Genomic DNA, 21,831 nt, shown 5'->3' with positions numbered 1-21,831 from the left:
TGGATATGATTCTTATGTAAATAATAGTATTGCCTACTATACCATATTTTGTTTTGGACCTATTTTGACGTTTTTGCATTACGTTTTACAATAAGTCAAGTGCAATATCGAATTCGCGGACCCAAAAAGAGCGATTTTTTTTTTTTGGAATGAGTTTAACCAAAGATTATATATTTAAATATTTCTATAAAAAAATGTCAAATTGTTATTTGTACATACATTTTTTTTCTATAGAAAATTTTGGCAAAATTTTATTTCTATAGAAAATTTTGTCAACATTTTATTTCTATAGAAAATTTTGTCAACATTTTATTTCTGTATAAAATTTTGTCAACATTTTATTTCTATAGAAAATTTTGTCAACATTTTATTTCTATAGAAAATTTTGTCAATATTTTATTTTGTATAGAAAATTTGTGAATTTGCAAAATCGACTGCAAAATAAGAAAAAACAAACGTAATTGCCACCAAATACAACACTAAAGTGAGCTTATCGAAGACAAAAGAGGAGCCGAAAAGTGTGCTACAAAAGTTAACAACATTATAATCAGAGTTGCCGTTGCTAATATATTGAAGTGTCATAGGGGGTTATTTCGCAGGAACAACTACAGAAAGAGTTCTTTCTTTATGTTAGCATCTCGTGTGCTCTCATTGCTTTGGTGATATTCAAATTTAGCTCTATTATCTCTGTTATTTGATCTGAAATAAGTGTGAGATAGAAAATCTCACAAAAGGTATTTTAAACATGTGTATGTGCCATTTAGTGCTAATGGCCACTACAGCAACACGGTTATGAGTGCATGTTTAGAAATGAATTTTTGCAATGAGTGAAAGATTGGAAGAAAATTCGCTAGTGTCCTGTGTTGTTGATATTATGCATTTCAAGTAAGGCATCTTTAGGAAATTTATGTCTTTGGTTAAAGTTAAAACATCAACGCACATTGTTATCTCCTATTTGCATCATTTTGTTGATAACATCGTTTACGGTTTGTGGTCACGCTAATGATAGTGCAGTTGTAAAATGTCGTGAAGTTACTCACAGAATTCTATTCGCCTATAGATGGGTCTGGTTTATGTAAGCTATATTATGCCACGGTACGGCTATTGTAGGCAAAAACCGTAGATACGGATATAAGAAATACATAAAAAACCACAGCCCTGTTTCTTTTATTCGTTTTATTTCTTATAGGCAATTAATGTTGTAGTTGTCAACAATCAATTCTTTAAAACGCTTCCCTCCAAGATTTCACAAAATTAGATAAAAACAAGTAAGGAAAGTCTAAAGTCGGGCGGGGCCGACTATATTATACCCTGCACCACTTTGTAGATCTAAATTTTCGATACCATATCACATCCGTCAAATTTGTTGGGGGCTATATATAAAGGTTTGTCCCAAGTACATACATTTAAATATCACTCGATCTGGACAGAATTTGATAGACTTCTACAAATCTATAGACTCAAAATTTAAGTCGGCTAATGCACAAGGGTGGAACACAATTTTAGTAAAAAACAAGTAAGGAAAGTCTAAAGTCGAGCGGGGCCGACTATATTATACCCTGCACCACTTTGTAGATCTAAATTTTCGATACCATATCACATCCGTCAAATGTGTTGGTTTGTTTGTTTGTCCCAAATACATACATTTAAATCTGAAGCAATTTTAAGGAAACTTCGCAAAAGTTTATTTATGATTTATCGCTCGATATATATGTATTAGAAGTTTAGGAAAATTAGAGTCATTTTTACAACTTTTCGACTAAGCAGTGGCGATTTAACAAGGAAAATGTTGGTATTTTGACCATTTTTGTCGAAATCAGAAAAACATATATATGGGAGCTATATCTAAATCTGAACCGATTTCAATAAAATTTGGCACACATGACTATATTACTAATTGTACTCCTAGTGCAAAATTTCAACCAAATTGGGCCAAAACTCTGGCTTCTGGGGCCATATAAGTCCATATCGGGCGAAAAATATATATGAAAGCTATATCTAAATCTGAACCGATTTCAATCAAATTTGGCACACATGACTACACTACAAATTGTACTCCTTGTGCAAAATTTCAAGCTAATCGGGATAAAACTCTTGCTTCTGGGTCCATATAAGTGCATATCGGGCGAAAGATATATATGGGAGCTATATCTAAATCTGAATCGATTTCAATCAAATTTGGCATGCATAGCCACAATGCTAAATCTACTCCCTGTTCAAAATTTCAACCAAATTGACTGTACTACTAATTGTGCTCCTAGTGCAAAATTTCAACCAAATTCGGCCAAAAATCTGGCTTCTAGGGCCATATAAGTCCATATCGGGCGAAAGATATATATAGGAGCTATATCTAAATCTGAACCGATTCCAATCAAATTTTGCACACTTGACTATACGACTAAGTGTTATGTTTGTACAAAATTTCAAGCGAATCTGTATAAAACTCTGGCTGCTGGGTCCATATTAGTGCATATCGGGTGAAATATATATATGGGAGCTATATCTAAATCTGAACCGATTTATTCCAAAATCAATAGGGTTCTATTCTGACCCATATTAGGAACATGTGCCAAATTTGAAGGCGATTGGACTTAAATTGCGACCTAGACTTTGATCACAAAAATGTGTTCACAGACAGACGGACGGACAGACGGACAGACGGACATCGTTATATCGACTCAGGGACCCACCCTGAGCATTATTGCCAAAGACACCATGTGTCTATCTCGTCTCCTTCTGGGTGTTGCAAACATATGCACTAACTTATAATACCCTGTTCCACAGTGTGGTGCAGGGTATAAAAATATGGGAAACATTTAAATCTGAAGCAATTTTAAGGAAACTTCGCAAAAGTTTATTTATGATTTATAGCTCGATATCTATGTATTAGAAGTTTAGGAAAATTAGAGTCATTTTTACAACTTTTCGACTAAGCAGTGGTCATTTTAGTCGAAATCAGAAAAACATATATATGGGAGCTATATCTAAATCTGAACCGATTTCAATCAAATTTGGCACACACGACTATATTACTAATTGTGCTCCTAGTGCAAAATTTCAACCAAATTGGGCGAAAACTCTGGCTTCTGGGTCCATATAAGTCCATATCGGGCGAAAAATATATATGGAAGCTATATCTAAATCTGAACCGATTTCAATCAAATTTGACATACATACACCTTGTGCAAAATTTCAAGCTAATCGAGATAAAACTCTGGCTTCTGGGTCAATATAAGTGCATATCGGCCGAAAGATATATATGGCAGCTATATCTAAATCGGAATCGATTTCAACCAAATTTGGCACACTTGACTATACTACTAATTGTACTCCTAGTGCAAAATTTCAACCAAATTCGGGCAAAAATCTGGCTTCTGGGTGAATACCGTACCTTATTCCGTGCGGATGGGATGAAAAATAAGTCTTAAGAAGTCAAATCTGTACTCATCTGTCTACATGGGTACCATGTTGAATAATGGACTGATAGCGACCAAAGTATGTGTGGTTGCTTGAGGGTGAATATTGACATCACGTGCCTAATGTCAGGCTTCAGATCTGTCTATATGGGTGCTGATATTTTTGTGAACCCATACAAAAAAATCTGAGCCAAGTCAAGAGTAAATTTTCCCAACTAATTCAAACATTCTTTGAAAATATCTGCAAACTGTTTTTAGTAGTTTAACTTTATTGTTTTAAATCTTCAATCTTTTCCATTAGATTTTAAGCTTTAATCATTTCTCTTTCGTTTTCATGTACCTCATTTACGATTTCGAGCTCAGTAAATGATGGCCATGAATTCATTACATTTTAATGTTTCGAACATGAAACTTTTGCATAGTTGTCGTCGTGAGACATTCATACGATGAAGACAAAATATTTAGAACTATATTTAATACAGAACTTATAAGTTATAAAAAAAAATAAAACAATTTATATCCAAAACTGGAAACACATCGATAACAAAAGGGGGTTTTTATGGGGGTGGGAGGGGGCCTTGTAAATCCTCTTCGAGCAAGCAAAAACAAATTTCGCTCATTTCTTTGCCTCAGATGCTTTGCCTTTCTCTATGAAGCTGTTGCCGCTGGTTTTGGTGGTGTCTCAGATGAAGGCGGCGGTGTTTGATCTTTATTCCAATCTTCCAAACCCTTGGGCAGTGATGTATCCTCCTCAAAGGAACCAGTGCCTTCAACAAATTCTTCATAGGTGGACTTCTCTTTGAATGGCCGTTTGCCCAAAAGTTCAATCATATCATCACGACTAAGTACTTCATTCTTCAGAAGGCGTTCAGCCACTTTACGAACATCCTCCTTATGTTTGGTTAATAAGGCGGTGGTGGTGTCATGTGCTTGTTTAATCAGAGCCCTTACTTCACGATCGATCATTTGTGCTGTCTCCTCAGAATAGGGTTTGGTGAAATTCGCCTCACCCTGCTGACCATCAAAACTGACTTGGCCAACTTTTTCGTTCATACCAAAACGTACAATCTGCGCATAGGCACTGTCGGTGATTTTCTTCAAATCGTCTTGTGCTCCTGTAGTGATGCGATTGAAGAACAACTCTTCAGCAACACGGCCTCCCAATGTCATGCACATACGGTCGAATAGTTGCTCTTTGGACAAAAGATATTGATCCTTTGGCAAGTATTGGGCATAACCCAAACCCTTGCCTCTGGGAATAATGGAAACCTTCAATAGGGGATCGGCATGTTCCAAGAACCAGCCTGCCACGGCATGCCCCGCCTCGTGATGGGCCACAGTATTCTTCTCTTCAGGGGCCAAGACATTAGTCTTCTTTTCCATACCAGCAATAACACGCTCTATGGCTTGTTCAAAATGCTTTTGTACAATGAATTCATTGGAATCTCTTGCGGCAATCAAAGCGGCCTCATTGCATACATTGGCAATATCGGCTCCAGTAAAACCTGGGGTCAGAGCGGCCATTTTACGAGCCAAATCCTGCTTGTCCAACTCAGTCTTTAGGGGACCCAAATGGACCTTGAAAATACTGGCTCTTCCCTTAATATCGGGGGCTGGTACAAAGATCTGCCTATCAAAGCGTCCTGGACGCAAGAGAGCCTTATCAAGAATATCCACACGATTTGTAGCAGCCAGCACTACAACATTAGTGGTGGTATTGAAACCGTCCATTTCTACCAAAAGTTGATTCAGGGTATTTTCCTGCTCCGAGTGACCTCCAAAAGATTTGCCGCCACGCTTACGGCCCACTGCATCTATTTCATCGATGAATAGAATACAGGGAGCATTTTTACGTGCCATGGCAAACATATCACGGACACGAGATGGACCAACACCAACGAACATTTCCAAGAATTCTGAGCCAGACACGGTAATAAATGGGACATTGGCTTCGCCCGCTGTGGCTTTGGCCAACATAGTTTTACCCGTACCAGGAGGACCAGTTAACATAGCACCTTTGGGTATCTTAGCACCCAGATCGATATATTTTTGGGGATTCTTGAGGAAGTTGACGAATTCCATAATTTCAATTTTGGCTTCCTCGCACCCAGCAACATCCCTGAAAGCATAAACAATGTCTCAATGCTAGTGAAGAGAAACTTCATATGCCTCTATGCAAATACTTACTTAAACCTTACACCAATTTCATTGGAATTAATCAATTTGGCGGTGGACTGCATTACACCTCCAAATAAACCGCCACCCTTACGGCCTTTGCCACCCATCATATCGGCCGATCGCCGCATCATATACACCAAGAAACCAATAATCAATAATGTCGGCAATAGACCAGTCAAACTGGAAGCTTCTACTTCAGTGCGATATATTACTGGTACAAAATTCACTGGTTCTACACCCTGTTCAACTTGGGCATTTTCCAAGTTCCTCTCAAAGGAATCTACACTGCCAATGTTGAACCATAAAACTCCACTACCATCTTGCGAGTTACCGGGTAATAAACGAACACGAACCCATTTTTTGTTGACCACTTCAAGTTTTTCAACTACGCCACGATTAAGATAGCTGCGAATCGATTCAAAGACAATGATATTTTGTAATCAAAATGTAAATGGAGACTTCAGCTTACGTGGTAACAAATTCTTTCCAGGAAATTTCTTTGTAGCCCATCTCGAAGAAAGCCAAACTGGCTATAACACCTACTGCCGCTATGGCTCCTAGTATAACCAATTTCTCCCTATTGCCATCGCCACCCTCGCCTATGGGACGCCCTTGTCCTCCTTTGCCACCACCACCTCCTGATTGCTGTTTGGCCGTATTATTAAACATGCCAAAATTCCACTCATTATTCTTTGCTTGGGATGATTGTGATGAAGATGCTGACTTTTCAGTGGGTTTGGCTGGCGATTCTTGTTTACCCGCAGCCGATGCCTCGCTCGCTGGTTTAGCTGCCTTTCCCTCCTCAAAGTACTTCTCGAAACCCTTTGGAGGTTTTTTACAGAAATGTCTAATCTGTTCCACTAAGTAACGTACCAGCGGCATTTGTTCAAGAGCAACAGCTCCACGTTGTATCTAAAAAAAAATAGTCGCGACTGATTTTCGCTCATGATGGTTTTATTTATTTTACCTACCTTTTCCAATGAAGTTACATTATTGTGGCTAACATAGGAACGTCGCATGCAACGTTCCATAGCCTTTGCTGTGCTCAGCAAGCGGTGAGCCATTTTACGAATAATCCAGATGCCGGGTGGTGTTATTTAACGTTGTCTGCACACACAGAGTTTCGTCAGTTAGTCTCCGGTTTTATTGTCGTGTAAATGAAATATCGTAAATCGAAATGTACCGGAATGCTATTGGGAAAAACGTCTTTATTATCAGTATACTTAGATAATATCTTTCTAATAAATAATTTAGAAAAAATTATTCAAAAATCTTTGATAAAATACCCAATTATTGTGAAATTTTCAATGTAACAGGGATGGCGAGAGTGTTTTTTATAAAACAACATCAGCTGATTGAAAATGTCAAATTCATCATGAGATTATTGGGGCCTTCTCACTGTATGACATATCGTTGTAGTACTAGTTTCACACGAAAAGATTAGTCAACTGTGTGGTTCAAACAAAATATACACAAGCAGCCCCAATAAACACAGGATGAGCGTTTTTCAAATGCAACACCTCTTCAGTTTGAGGGTAAATATCATTTTCAACATAAATTCAACTTGACTTGAAACAGCTCATCTTCAATACATCTTCGAATTGTTTGCGAATTACAACCAATTTGGCAAAATGTTGACGAAAACTTTGAAAATGTGTTGAAGATAATTGGAGAAAACTTTGACAAAACACTACCCTGAAATGCAATGAAAAAACCACATGGTTTTCAACACTACTTTGGACAACAAAGTTCGTGGAAGGAATACAAAAATGTGGAAATTTTTTAATAATCAATTGAAATTGCTTATAATAATTGGTAAGTAAAACTAAAACACGAAATGAAAACTTTAAGGAAGTCACTAAAATCAAATCTCTTTGCAGACAACTAAAATATTTGGATGCTGATTCTTGGACACATTAAGAGGCTGGCCGATGAAAAATGGCTTATCGAGAAGAGAAAGTTTCCATAAATCAAAGTGCAACCAAAAAAACTTGGTTATTACCCTAATCCTTTGAAAAAATGTTTGACAAATTATTGAATTTTAGTATTTTTCAAACGTTTGTGTTTATTGGGATGTGGTTTTTTCCTACAGTGTGTCGGATCGATACGACTTGTCGGCGATGACTAAATAATCGGTAAATGTGTTATCGATCCCATAAACATGCTGCAGTATCGATTATGCCTTCGGACTTAACTTATAATGTGCACAATATATGGGATATGTTCGACACGAGCACTGTCGTCCGGAATAACTGATAGTCTGTAAAGCGCATTAAATGCACCTGTTTTGGACATCCTAGTCGAACGACAGCATTCTATCCGGATATAAGAAATTGGCTGGTTAAGTTTATCTGGACGCAATGTCCCCTGCGTGAAGATAGCGACGTAGCTAACTTTCGATAAGGGCCCAAATACACTGTTTTGTGCACAACACATGGCAGAGAACACCACAAGTGGCCAAACCCAAGGTAACTTATCCCCGTTTTCATGCCCACTAGTAGCCAGGACAGTATTCCCCTTTGTGGAGCAAAGAAATAGACTTCGTACACAAAAGTGAGAACGGAACTTGATAGAGGACATTTACAATTTGGTATATCACATGTATCTGGAAAACACCGAGTGTAGAACAAAATTTTCCAGAATCAGTTGGACAAAATGGTGGCAAGGATAGTATTTCCTGCGCTGAGGCCAGGAATAGACAACGGAACTTGATAGAGGGCATTAATATCTACGTCTTACTATCTACTATCTTAATATCTACTGGTATCCCTGCCAGCATTTCAAACTTCCATTTCATCCTCATCGCTATCACAGACTCGTAAATGTCACCACAACCATCGCGAACTGTGATGGGGGAAGCATATCAAAAAGTACAAAATGTACATGAAAGTATTTTGCCATCAACACTGTTAGAAGAGCCATTTTATTTTTTGTGAAACGCCAACCCAATAAACACAGGATAAGCGTTTTTCAAATGCAACAACTTTTCAGTTTGAGGGTAAATATAATTTTCAACATAAATTCAACTTGACTTGAAATAGCTCATCTTCAATACATCTTCAAATTGTTTGCGAATTACTTCCAATTTGCCAAAATGTTGACGAAATCTTTGAAAAGGTGTTGAAGATAATATGAGAAAACTTTGACAAAACACTACACTAAAATGCAACGAAAAAACCATGTGGTTTTCAGTACTTATTTGTGCAACGAAGTTCGTGGCCAATTGCAAGAAATAAAAAAATGGAAAATTTTAGACAAATAACCAAATAGTTTATAAAAATAGGTAAGTGAAAATAGAAAATGAAATAAAACTTTAAGGAAGTCACTAAATGTATATCTCTTTGCAGAAAACTAAAATTATGGATTCTACGTTCTTGAAAACATTAAAAAGCTGACCGATGAAAAAATGGTGCACAATTAACTGGAACTGCTTCAATTAGTTTATAATAATTGGTACGTCAATATGAAAAATTAAATCAACACTTTAGAGAAGTCACTAAATTTAAATCTCTTTGCAGAAAACTAAAATCTTTAGATGGTACATTCTTGCAAACATTAAAAAGCTGACCAATGAAAAATGAGTGGCTTATCGACAAGAAAAAGTTTCCAGAAACATTACAAGTGCAATCAATTAAAATTGTTAAAAACAACAAATTGTTGAAATCAACAACTTCTGGATAAAAATCTGCATCACATCGTCAATTTAAATCATATTCTATTATCAGTTTAAAATTGATATTTTGTGAATTCCTTCTGCTGGAAATCAATTCTAACACGCGGTCCAGTGCGTTCCTAATTTTAAATTGCCCGCATGTTAATACATTTTAGTGCTGTTTTATGACACCAACAGGAAGGAAATCGAATTATCAATGCAGAAGTGTTTACTAATAATGTTTAAGATATTTAAAGTTTTGTTGTTTGTTGTTTTTTTCTTATTTGTTGATATGTTTAATAAGATTATTATTTATCAATTGGTATTGTAGTGTATTATGTAGTGTAGTGTATTATTATATATTTTATTTTGATGAAAATGAATAAATTATACAAAATTCATAGAATTTTGGCTTTGACTTTCAATTTGAAGTGGGGATGTCATTCATACAAATTTAGGTTGAAAAGTATTTGCAACGATGTTAATTTTGAATTTGACTCGCATCGAAAATTGTTTGACAAATTATTGAGTAGCGATGCATTTCAATTTGAGGATAACACTTGAGATATTATTGCTAATGTGTTGAATTTCACTGTTGAGGGTAATGTCTGTTTTTTGTTGAGAACGCGATTTTCTCAACAATTTCTCAACTTGAATATTACCCTAATCCTTTGAAAAAATGTTTGAAAAATTGTTGAAATTTAGCATTTTTCAAGCGTTTGTGTTTATTGGGAAGCGCAACCAGCTTGTTATATTTTATTTAAATAAAAACGAAAATAAAGTTCTGAAAACATAGATATTACGCTTAAAATTGTGAAAGGTCTATGGTGAAAAATTTTCGACTTTCCAAATAGAATAACGTGATCGTTTTTCAAATATTTTTTCAGGCACGCTGTCTCCATCGAAAATAAACAAACTGGCTGATAGACGCTGCAATATGTAACTTGCTACTTAAAACTCAACATCATTCTTTTATTAATGCAAAAAATTATGTTAAATGTAATGAGATAAACCGAAAAATGTTATATTTATAAGAAATTATAAATGTTTAATCAAATCAATAAACATCTACACAATCGTGTTTTACTTGACCACAATGATTCTTCTACAATTACCTTAAAATGCACTTTTTCTGATAGTTTGCAGGGGTTCTTATTGGCGTCCTTCGAAATTGATCTAAATAGGCACCTAATAATTGCACTGATGAGAAACTTTTTCGTAGTAACTTGGCGTGGTACAACTTCTCAATAGTGACGGTGCTTTTCCGACGAGTTTTTGATGTCGTATATGATTGTTTTCGACGTAGTGGGGATTCTCAGAAGCGCCCCCAAATTCAAATAATGTTGGCAGGGTACATGTTGTAGCGTCTATCAGCCAGTGCTTTTATTCCCAATGGAGGCAGCGTGTCTGGAAAAATATTTGGAAAACTATCACTTTAAGGTGAGTATTAAGTTCGAGTTTAGCTGCTAAAATCGCTAAAGTGAAAACTAAATCAGTAAGAAAAATGCATGAAATTATACGTATTTGTTGCAAATTTTATTATAACTTGATGGGGAAAAGCCCAAAGCAAATTTTCACAAAGTTTGTATTCCTGAAAATTGATTATTAAAGAAAAGTAATCGTGAAAAAGTGACGTTTTTAGCGGCTAAACTCGAACTTAATACCCACCTTTATTCCATTTGGAAAGTTAAAAATCACCAATATACATTTTACAATTTTAAGCGAAATAACTATGTTTTCAGCACTTCATTATCGTTTTTATTTAAATAAATTATAAGTAACTTGTGCTTGGTGTTTCACAAAATATAAAATGGCTCTTGTAACAATAGTGATGGCAAAATACTTTCATGCGAATAATGATGGCAAAATACTATCACAGTTGGCGATTGTTGCAGTGTCACTTACGAGTCTGTGGTAGCGATGAGGATGAAATGGAACTTTGAAATGTTGGCAGGGGCAATTACCGTACCATTCCGTGACAACATAACGCATCTGGACCACCTTGTAAGAATAATGAATGATGAAGGCTTCCACTGGCAAAAAGTTTTAAGACGGCAGACAATTGTAAAGCTATAGAATGTCACCAAAAATTATTTTCCATTTGAACGCCTCCTTCGTCAGCCGAAATCGTCCATTGAGTCTTCAAAGGTGACTTTCTAACAGTGCACACCATTTAAAACCCATGTACTTACACCAATAACAATGTGCACTTCTATTCCTTATTTGTCGCCGAATTATTTTATATTCATCTCATTCTCCAATTAAGGTGGGTATTAAGTTCGAGTTTAAGGCCGGTACTATGTTCATTCTTGCGAAAAATTTTTATGGAAACCATTATTTCGCACATAGAAAGCGGCGTTTTTCTAGGTAGCTTGGAGCGCTATTTTACAGGGAGCGATATTGGATTAAGTTGGTGGTTGTTGCTTGTTTTTACAAAATAACATTTTATTTTTCCTTGGGCAATTGATCTGCTATTACTTTGATCCTTTGTATAGTTTCGGAACCAAAATATGGCCCGTGTTTGATTTATAAACCCGCACAAATAGTTTTTAATAAATAAATTATTTCTTAATTCACATTGCAAATGGCGCCGTGCTATAAACGTCAGTTTTTCAACACGAAAAAACAAAGTATCACAAATGGAAAAAATTTCGCAAATTTTTCGCATTTTTTGGTTTTGTATGGAGTTTCAACGCGAAAACCGAACAGAGTACCGGCCTTCAGCCGCTAAAATCGTCATTTTTTCACGATTACTTTTCTTTAATAATCCATTTTAAGGAATACAAACTCTGCGAAAATTTGCTTTGGGCAATTCCCCATCAAGTTATAATAAAATTTGCAACAAATATGTATAATTTTATGCCTTCTTTACTGATTTAGTTTTCACTTTAGGGTGGGTACTGTGTTCGGTTTTCGAGTTGAAAACCACTTTATTTTCGCGATTACTTTTCCTTAAATAATCAAAATTATAAACGATAAAAAACATATTCCCGTAAAGTCATGCCGAACTCTAGAGGAACAAGAAACAGCGCATCAATTGAGTTAATTTATCTGCTTTATATTGAACTATTTTAATAAAGTAACCGCGAAAATTTCAAGTCGAAAAGCGAACATAGTACTTACCTTTAGCCGCTAAACTCGAACTTAATACTCACCTTTGGGAAGGAATTCGGAGGAATGTAAAAAGAGATATGGGTCCATAAGATATAATGCAATACAATTTACTTTTTACTTTGAAATCTTCAAAAACGTGCATTTTTCTACATTCTATTTTGTGCCGCTAACTTAATATTGTCATTTCATTTTGTTCTGCTTCTTTTTTTGCTGTTGGCAATGCTAGAGAAATTGCATCAAATTTCGATTGAATGCCGTGATCCAAACTTTTAGTCGTATCGACAATTTTTTCGATACGATTATGAATTCGATATCAAATGCCGTGATTAGCCCCCAGGAAACAAATTAGGGTATTCGTTTGATATATACCGGGCCTCCATGAAACAAATTAGGGTATTCGTTAGATATACAGAGTTCCTGGATGGAAAGAAGTTAGAGCACACAACAAGCCGAATACTTAGGTGTATGTCAGTCGACATACGACAGGGCAATTTTAATCCTCTTTTTCAACCTAACCACCTAGTCCATGCCAAGTATGTGAAATAAAACAGTTATCTGTTTTTATACTTTTATTATTTTAAAATATTTCTTGTTTTACTTAAAATTAGTATTTTACATACAATAAAATAAACTAAAAATTGCACCTAATTGCATTATTTTCTCTTTTTTATCAAAATATCGTTTGGAAATAAAAAAAAAAACAGAACAGATCTATACTTAAAGTAATTACAATGTAAATGCAGAGTATTAATGAACAAATATTTATAAATATATATATGGAATTCCTGTTTTGATTGTAATACAAATATAATAATATCAACAATTTCTTTCTTTTCATATGGTAAGATAAACAAAATGACTAGAAATAACCAAGGTCTGATGACAAACCATAAAATGACTTAGAAGCAAATATAATATCCATAGATGGTGATGATGACTGGTGCTTAGAGAGATTTCAGAAAACTCTCGAAGGACTACGGCTGTTGCGAGAGATCGAACGTGAACGAGAACGAGGTGAACTTTCACGACTACAACAACTAGAACAATAACAACTGGAACCATCCGATGGTGTTTTGCGATGATATGGTATCGGTCTCTTACGGGCACTAAGAAAATAGAGAAAATCGTGATTATTATAATACTTTATTTTTCTAATAAACTTTATGTATTATTATTATATTATTATATATTTTTTTTAAAGAAAAATAAAAAAATATAAACACAAACTTACCAAAAGCAAAATCTATATGAACTTAAGATTTTTTTTATTAAATATCAACAACTGAAAATATAAATCATAATAAAAAAAATTTGTGTATACATTTACTGAAATCTGAAACTAAAACAAACTGAAATTATTACATATATCCGAGGATATTGCATTTACTTCTTGTATTTCTTTATTTTCAAAAATACATCGATTTTGGGATATGGGAGGGTGATGGGTGGTTGCTTGTACATAATCGTCATAAAAAAACATAAAAAGAAATAAAAAAATTATAGTCCCACAGAATGTGCATAAAATGATGGTCCTTCTACTTTGAAACTGAAAATATATCTATATATGTATTTATATAGCTGGTAATAAAAAAACACACACACAAAATCAATATCTTTTGCGTTCACGATGTGAAGTATGGCGGCTACAAAAAAAATTAAAATAAAATTATATTTAACAAGGAAAATTAATCGAAAAAAAATATAATTTTAAATAAAAAGGTTGAGTTCACACTGCAAAGAGGATGTTGCTTCTTTTACCTAGTAATGCGGCGGCGATCTAGGAAACTTGGTGAACCTCGTCGTCGTGGTATTGAAGGTGATCGCGTTCCCGAGCGTGATGAACCGGAGCTGCTGCTGCTGCTATAAATATATAAAAACAATATTGTAATTTAAGTAAAATATGGGTTATTTTTTATGAAAAAAAAAACGAAAAAGAAAATTTTCTGCTACACAAAAATAATCTGATTCAATCACGAAATTAATTGATCCAATTAATTTTTTAATTGAAATGTCTTCAATCACGAAAATGATAGTATCAATTAAAAAATTAATTGACAGGCAATTAAAAAATTGATTGATACTATTAATTTGTGTGATTGATTTTTGTTTCAATTAAAAAATTTGTTGAATCAATTAAATTTTTAATTGAATATTTTTTAAAAATAAATTAAGATTTTAATTGGAAAAATTTTCGTGAATTTTTTTTTTCTGTGTAAGAACAGATGGCGTTATCTTCTGTTATACTTTTGATACTCATGTACCCAAGTTTGGGGTAAGAAATTGTCTGTTATTCCAGTCCATTGTAATGGCACAGTGGTGAACTTCTTATCACTGAGTGTTGCCCGATTCTATGTTTAGCTCAATGAAATGCTATCTCGTTTTTATAGCCGAGTTCGAACGGCGTTCCACATTCTAGTGGAAACACTTAGAGAAGCTTTGAAACAATCAGAAATGTCAGCGGGGATAATCCGCCGCTGAAAGCCTTGTTGGTCATAAAAACTAAATCCGTTTGATGTATATGAGCCGTTTGAGAGATCAGTCTATATGGGTGAAACGCCAAAAACTTACACCGATAAGGTGGGTATTAAAATAGAGTTTAACCGCTAAAATCGCCATTTTTTACGATTACCTTTCTTAATTAATCCACTTTAAGGAAAACAAACTTGTTGAAAATTTGCTTTGGGCTATTCCCCATCAAGTAATAACCAAATTTGCAACACATATGTATAATTTTATGCCATTTTTTACTGACTTAGTTTTCACTTTAGCGATTTTAGCGGCCAAACTCGAACTTAATACCCACCTATACACACCAAATTAAGCACACCTAATTGTGGTTCTGAAAAACCTACAGAATCTAGACCCCAAATCGGAGTGCGGGTTTATAAGGGGTATATAGCAAAATCTGTACCAATACACAATATATTCGGAACATCTATTTATGGTCCTAAAAAAAACTTTAGATTTCAAATTGGACAAAAACGACAGTTTCTACAAGCCCAAGAAGTAAACTCGGGAGATCGGTCTATATAGGGGTTATACCGAAACATGGACCCATGCATACCATTTTCTGAAAACCTATTTATGGTCCCAAAAAAAATCTAGATTTCAAATTTCAGGCAAATCGGATTGAAAATACGGTTTCTAGACGCCCAAGAAGCAAAATCGGGAGATCGGTCTATATGAAGGCTACACCAAAACATGAACCGATACACCCCATTTTCTCAAAATTTTATTTCTATACAAAATTTTATTTCTATAGAAAATTTTGTCAAAATTTTATTTCTATAGAAAATTTTCTCAAAATTTTATTTCTATAAAAAATTTTGTCAAAATTTTAGTTCTATAGAAAATATTGTCAAAAATTTATTCCTATAGAAAAATTTTGTCAAAATTTCACTTCTATAGAAAATTTTGTCAAAATTTTATTTCTATAGAAAATTTTGTCAAAATTTTATTTCTATAAAAAATTTTGTCAAAATTTTATTTCTATAGCAAATTTTGTCAAAATTTTATTTTTATAGTAAATTTTGTCAAAATTTTATTTCTATAGAAAATTTTGTCAAAATTTTATTTCTATAGAAAATTTTGTCAAAATTTTATTTCTATAGAAAATTTTGTCAAAATTTTATTTCTATAGAAAATTTTGTCAAAATTTTATTTCTATAGAAAATTTTATCAAAAAATTTTGTCAACATTTTATTTCTATAGAAAATATTGTCAAAATTTTATTCCTATAGAAAACTTTTGTCAAAATTTTACTTCTACAGAAAAATTTGTCAAAATTTTATTTCTATAGAAAATTTGTCAAAATTTTATTTCTATAGAAAATTTGTCAAAATTTTATTTCTATCGAAAATTTCAACATATTATATCTATCGAAAATTTTGTCAACATTTCATTTCTATAGAAAATTTTGTCAACATTTTATTTCCATAGAAAATTTTGTCAAAATTTTATATCTATAGAAAATTTTGTCAAAATTTTATTTCTATAGAAAATTTTGTCAAAATTTTATTTGTATACAAAATTTGGTCAAAATTTTATTTCTATAGAAAATTTTGTCAAAATTTTATTTCTATTTTTTCAAAATTGTATTTCTTTAGAGAATTTTTTCAAAATTTTATTTCTATAGAAAATTTTGTCAAAATTTTAATTTCTATTGAAAATTTTGTAAAAATTGTATTTCTATTCTAAATTTTGGAAAAATTTTATTTCTATTTTTTCAAAATTTTATTTCTTTAGAGAATTTTTTCAAAATTTTATTTCTATAGAAAATTTTGTCAAAAATTTAATTTCTATTGGAAATTTTGTCAAAATTTTATTTCTATAGAAAATTTTGTCAAAATTTTATTTTTATAGTAAATTTTGTCAAAATTTTATTTCTATAGAAAATTTTGTCAAAATTTTATTTCTATAGAAAATTTTGTCAAAATTTTATTTCTATAGAAAATTTTATCAAAAAATTTTGTCAAAATTTTATTTCTATAGAAAATATTGTCAAAATTTTATTCCTATAGAAAACGTTTGTCAAAATTTTACTTCTACATAAAAATTTGTCAAAATTTTATTTCTATAGAAAATTTCAACTATAGAAATATCTATAGAAAATTTTGTCAAAATTTTATATCTATAGAAAATTTTGTCAAAATTTTATTTCTTTAGAAAATTTTGTCAAAATTTTATTTCTATAGAAAATTTTGTCAAAATTTTATTTCTATAGAAAATTTTGTCAAAATTTTATTTCTATAGAAAATTTTGTCAAAATTTTATTTGTATACAAAATTTGGTCAAAATTTTATTTCTATAGAAAATTTTGTCAAAATTTTATTTCTATTTTTTCAAAATTGTATTTCTTTAGAGAATTTTTTCAAAATTTTATTTCTATAGAAAATTTTGTCAAAATTTTATTTCTATAGAAAATTTTGTCAAAATTTTATTTCTATAGAAAATTTTGTCAAAATTTTATTTGTATACAAAATTTGGCCAAAATTTTATTTCTATAGAAAATTTTGTCAAAATTTTATTTCTATTTTTTCAAAATTGTATTTCTTTAGAGAATTTTTTCAAAATTTTATTTCTATAGAAAATTTTGTCAAAAATTTAATTTCTATTGGAAATTTTGGCAAAATTTTAATTTCTATTGAAAATTTTGTAAAAATTGTATTTCTATAGAAAATGTTGTCAAAATTTTATTTCTATAGAAAATGTTGTCAAAATTTTATATCTATAGAAAATTTTGTCAAAATTTTATTTCTATAGAAAATTTTGTCAAAATTTTATTTCTATAGAAAATTTTGTTAAAAATTTTATTTCTATAGAAAATCTTGTCCAAATTTTATTTCTATAGAAAATGTTGTCAAAATTTCATTTCTATAGAAAATTTTGTCAAATTTTTTTTCTATATACAATTTTGTCAAAATTTTATTTCTATAGAAAATTTTGTCAAAATTTTATTTGTATACAAAATTTGGTCAAAATTGTATTTCTATTTTTTCAAAATTTTATTTCTTTAGAGAATTTTTTCAAAATTTTATTTCTATAGAAAATTTTGTTTATTTCTATAGAAATTTTTTTTTTCAAGAATTTAATTTCTATTGAAAATTTTGTAAAAAAGATGACTCTAAAATTTAGAGTAGTTGGAGTCTAAATCGATAAATTTCTACAATTTTGGATATGTGACCAATATTTCTGTTGTGTAGCATAGCATTAGAAATACATAGGGGAAAATTTAACACTTACCTTGATGAACTTCTCGATGAACTGCGGGATGATGAACTAGAATGAGAGGAATGAGAACGTGACCGTGAACTACGTCGACTGTGACTACGACTACGACTGCGACTCGAAGATGATCTAAAACAAAAGAAAAAAAAAAAACAATGTAAAATAAATCACACCGCACGTTTCGAAATGTCTACACTAAACTTACGATGATCTAGAGTGCGATTTTGAACGACCACGTCCATTACCTCCGGCTGTACCACCACGTTCTGATCGTTCACCTCCCTTATTGTCATCATCCTTACGCGTACGACTACGACTGCGACGAGAACGACTACGACTACGCCTAGCACTTTCAGCAGCTGCCACAGTGGCTGTCGAGACTTTTGAGACAATTGCATCTACAAGCGAAGAGTCGGCCAATGCTGCGACCAAAGGCTGTGAATCATTAATTTTAAAAGGCTTTATTACAATTTTAGGTTTCGCATTTGCTTGTTGGTGTAGCATATTTAAATTGTTCGCAACTGTATTCGCCGTTGTATTGGTCAATCCTAAATTATGGCGCTGTGCAGCGGCTATAGAAGCGGCCATTAGAATACGATCGGTTATCTGAGCATTAGAATTGGAATTAGAATTACTATGGTGATGATGGTGGTGGTGGTGATGATGCTGGTGGTGTTGCAGGTGGCCATGTAGGTGATGATGGGCCGTAGCATTATTATTATTATGGATATTAGCTTTGGTTAGTAACAAATTCGTATTGGAATAATTAGTACAAGGTGTACCGCTTAGACCCAATGTTAAAGCGGCACGATGATCGCGACGATTGACTAGAATACTATTCGATTGTTTACTAAGCATTTGGTTGTTAAATTGGGTAGCTGTTATAAGAGGGGTATTGTTAATACGACTAGGACGATTGAAGGAAAGGTTAAGAGAGTTATTGCTATTGTTAGTGTTGTTGTTATTGTTGTGAAGAGAGTTAAGAGCTGTTACATTAGCAAAGGGGGAATTCGGATTGTTATGATGATTTAAATGATGATGATGATGATGATTGTGGTGACCACCAGCTCCTCCTCCTCCGCCTCCCATGCCACCCATATTTCCATTCATTCGTTGCTGTCTGTGATTGTGGTGTGGAGGATGTAAATTGATATTGTTGAGACGTCTGGCACCTCCACCTCCTGCTGCATAAGCTGAAGGGGACGCCCTCTGTCGTCGGTCGTTGAAGCGTTCCTTTGGGTTAAGAGTCTCTCTGGGTTTAATAATGTCCCTACTGTCTTTGGCATCACGCTCACGATGATAGTGATACTGATCACGTTTGCGCTCTCTGTCACCACCACCACCACAACTGTAGGCGGGCGGTGGTCTAGGACTTACTTTTGGACTTGTGTTCGCGAGACCATTTGCAGCCATTGGAGACTTTTTGCAATCGGTCGGCGTTTCAGTGTCCGTCGTACGTTCATTCAGTACTTCATTACCCTTAGTTGTCTGTGTTTGAGTTTTTTGCTCTCTGGTTATCTCTTCTAAGGTCTGCGGATATATAGCACCAGGAGGTGAGTTCTGTACACTTTGCGCCGAAGTGGCTATAACGGCGGGAGCCTTATTATTGGCCGCCAAAAAGTCATTTAAGGAGTTACGAATACCACGTTTAGAGGCATATGCTTGATCACTTACTTCTCCAGTTGCTCCGGCTGCCGACGTCGATGGCCCAGTCGATGAATTAGCCATTTTTTCAATGGTTTTGATTTTTTCCTTAGCTTTGGCTGCAATTCCCGTCTTTAACTGTTCCAACATTTTTAAATCTTTCAATTCCCTTTCACGCTTTGATTCTTGGAATTCCTCTAGAATTTTTTCCGTATTACGTTCTGTGGCCGTGTCACTGTTTTCATCTTCACTTTGCGATTGCAAGTGAACCCTGGGCTTTAAGGGATTTTTATCCCGTTTTGTGTATTCGCCTCCATCTTTTTTTCTATCCTTTTCATTAGTATCGTCCCGCTTCAGGGGCTTTTTGGTTTCTTTGCGCATCTCTCCAGTCTCCTTGCGTTGTTTATCCATCTTCGGCTTATTTGCCCCTTCGAGTATGTCTCGGTAACGCTCGGGATTACGGCGAGCCGGGGAATAGCTAAGCTCCGATGAATCTCTTGAGGAACGAGGTGAAGAGTTCTTTTTCTCTTGTCTGGGTGGTGTATTGTTGGTTTCGCGCTTTTTGCGCCCATCTGCTGAACTTTCTCGTTCCGAGGAGTGGGGCCTTTGCTGGTCCCCATCCCTTGGGGGAGACTTTAAGTATTTAAGCCTTTCAGCACTACTTGAAGTTGGTTGAGGGAGACTAGGAGATCGCGATTTCTTAATAGATCTCTTTTCGGGTATTTCAGTTTTCTTTACAACCGCTTGAGGCGTTGGCGAACGTGATCTTGAGCTATCGCTGTCTGTGGAAGATCCAGAATCTGATGATGTTGATGACTGTGATGGCGATCGAGATTTCCTTGACACATCTTTGACATTTGTGCTTTTAGTTTTTTCTAAGGCTTTTTTAGAAGCTACCTTTGTATTCGACTTTTTACTTTCAACAGACATTTCCCGTTTGGGGTTTCTCTCATTGGAATTTTCTTCTCGCTTGATTCTACTATCAATCGAGCGTTCACGTTTAATTTTGATGTCATTAGATCTTTCACGGTTCGATGCAGGAGATCTACGTTTTTCCTTTAAATCAGGAGACCTTGATCTAAATTTTTCTTTTTTCAAAGGAGATCTAGATCTCCGTCTTTCTTTTAATACCGGTGATCTGGACCGTGGTTTTTCTTTGGAGACAAATGGGCTCTTGGAATTATTCTTCCTCTCTTTGGCCTGAGGGGATCTAGAGCTACGCCTTTCCCTGCTAGGGGGAGTCCTAGATCGGCGCCTATCTTGTATGACTGGAGATTTAGATTTTCGTTTTTTCTGCACTGTCGGAGATCTTGATCTACGTTTGCCAGACAAAGCCGAAGATTTGGATCTATCTCTTACCGTTTCTCTTGGTGATTTGGATCTACGTCTTTCCCTGGACTTTGATCGCTGGGTTTCCTTGGTAACCGAAGGCTTACGCTTGCTCTTTAAGATGGGAGATCTTGAAAGGGATTTTTCCTTTTTGGATATTTTACTACTACGCTCCATACTTCTCCTCTTTCTTTCGGGTGTCCGTGAACGTGATTTGGAAGAGCTTGCTCGTCGTAAAGTAGTTGGCGATTTCTTTGTTTTACTATCACGTTGTCTTGATAAAGACCTCGAATATTTTTGTCGCTTTTCCAAACCCTGGCTACCACGAGGACGTGAACGATCTTCAGAGTATTTACGTTTACGATCATGTGATCGATCTGTAGAAATATCACGGCGAGATCTGTAAGGTGATCGTGATCGTCTTGAATCACGATTGAAATCGCGACGATTTTCACTGCGTTCATAGCCTCGATAATCTGTAGATGGATGACGTTGACGTGATTCACGAGACTCATTGGGACGTCTACGATCAATTTTAGCATCCCTCTCCTGGTGACTGCGACTACGTCTCTGACGATTTTCCTGTGATGGCTCATAGTGACGCTTAACACTTTCCCTTGTTCTAGAAGATCTCTCAGTCGAGTTGCCACGAAAAGGATTGGACTTTTTGTTGTCGTTGTCTTTTTTAGATTTTGAAGATTTGGCCACAGGTGTACTATGAAATAAAAAATTGCATATAAATAATTATATCAATAGTAGTTGCTTTTATAG

The 21,831-nt window shown here is 34.1% G+C and overlaps 2 protein-coding genes and 2 long non-coding RNA genes across 7 annotated transcripts in view; 2 read left to right on the top strand and 2 right to left on the bottom strand.

Annotated features, from left to right (window-relative positions):
• Window positions 1-3,654: 3,654 nt before the first annotated feature.
• Window positions 3,655-6,973, bottom strand: Afg3l2 (AFG3 like matrix AAA peptidase subunit 2). The gene is made up of 5 exons (XM_075303618.1): window positions 6,881-6,973; window positions 6,566-6,784; window positions 6,064-6,506; window positions 5,604-5,999; window positions 3,655-5,535 (listed from the first exon to the last, which is right to left on the bottom strand). Exons 2-5 carry the CDS (start codon window positions 6,656-6,658, stop codon window positions 4,065-4,067), a joined length of 2,403 nt encoding a protein of 800 aa, XP_075159733.1. The 5' UTR covers window positions 6,659-6,784; window positions 6,881-6,973; the 3' UTR covers window positions 3,655-4,064.
• Window positions 6,974-8,615: 1,642 nt separating this feature from the next.
• On the top strand, window positions 8,616-9,652 carry LOC142236508 (uncharacterized). The gene is made up of 2 exons (XR_012722067.1): window positions 8,616-8,877; window positions 8,942-9,652. It is a non-coding gene; the product is annotated as an uncharacterized LOC142236508 (long non-coding RNA).
• A 1,995-nt stretch (window positions 9,653-11,647) lies between these two features.
• LOC142236736 (uncharacterized) lies at window positions 11,648-13,549 on the top strand. The gene is made up of 2 exons (XR_012722175.1): window positions 11,648-12,893; window positions 13,207-13,549. It is a non-coding gene; the product is annotated as an uncharacterized LOC142236736 (long non-coding RNA).
• Window positions 12,912-21,831, bottom strand: part of Srrm234 (Serine-arginine repetitive matrix 2/3/4) — a 57,642-nt gene continuing 48,722 nt past the window's right edge. Inside the window, exons 8-12 of one of the 4 annotated variants that reach the window (XM_075307998.1) lie at window positions 19,762-21,775; window positions 18,293-18,546; window positions 18,103-18,216; window positions 14,119-14,220; window positions 12,912-13,466 (exon numbers count right to left, since the gene is read on the bottom strand). In XM_075307998.1, coding sequence (XP_075164113.1) covers window positions 13,316-13,466; window positions 14,119-14,220; window positions 18,103-18,216; window positions 18,293-18,546; window positions 19,762-21,775 — 2,635 coding nt within the window. In that variant the 3' untranslated portion in view covers window positions 12,912-13,315. Of the gene's footprint in view, window positions 13,467-13,715; window positions 14,004-14,118; window positions 14,221-18,102; window positions 18,217-18,292; window positions 18,547-19,761; window positions 21,776-21,831 lie in introns of those variants that run through there. The other 3 variants (XM_075307999.1, XM_075308000.1, XM_075308001.1) reach the window with 3 other exon arrangements.

Source organism: Haematobia irritans, chromosome 4 (assembly GCF_050003625.1).
Source record: "Haematobia irritans isolate KBUSLIRL chromosome 4, ASM5000362v1, whole genome shotgun sequence".
NCBI lineage: Eukaryota > Metazoa > Arthropoda > Insecta > Diptera > Muscidae > Haematobia > Haematobia irritans.
Note: the sequence above shows the minus strand (reverse complement) of the source record. Positions and strands in the feature narration are given on the sequence as shown.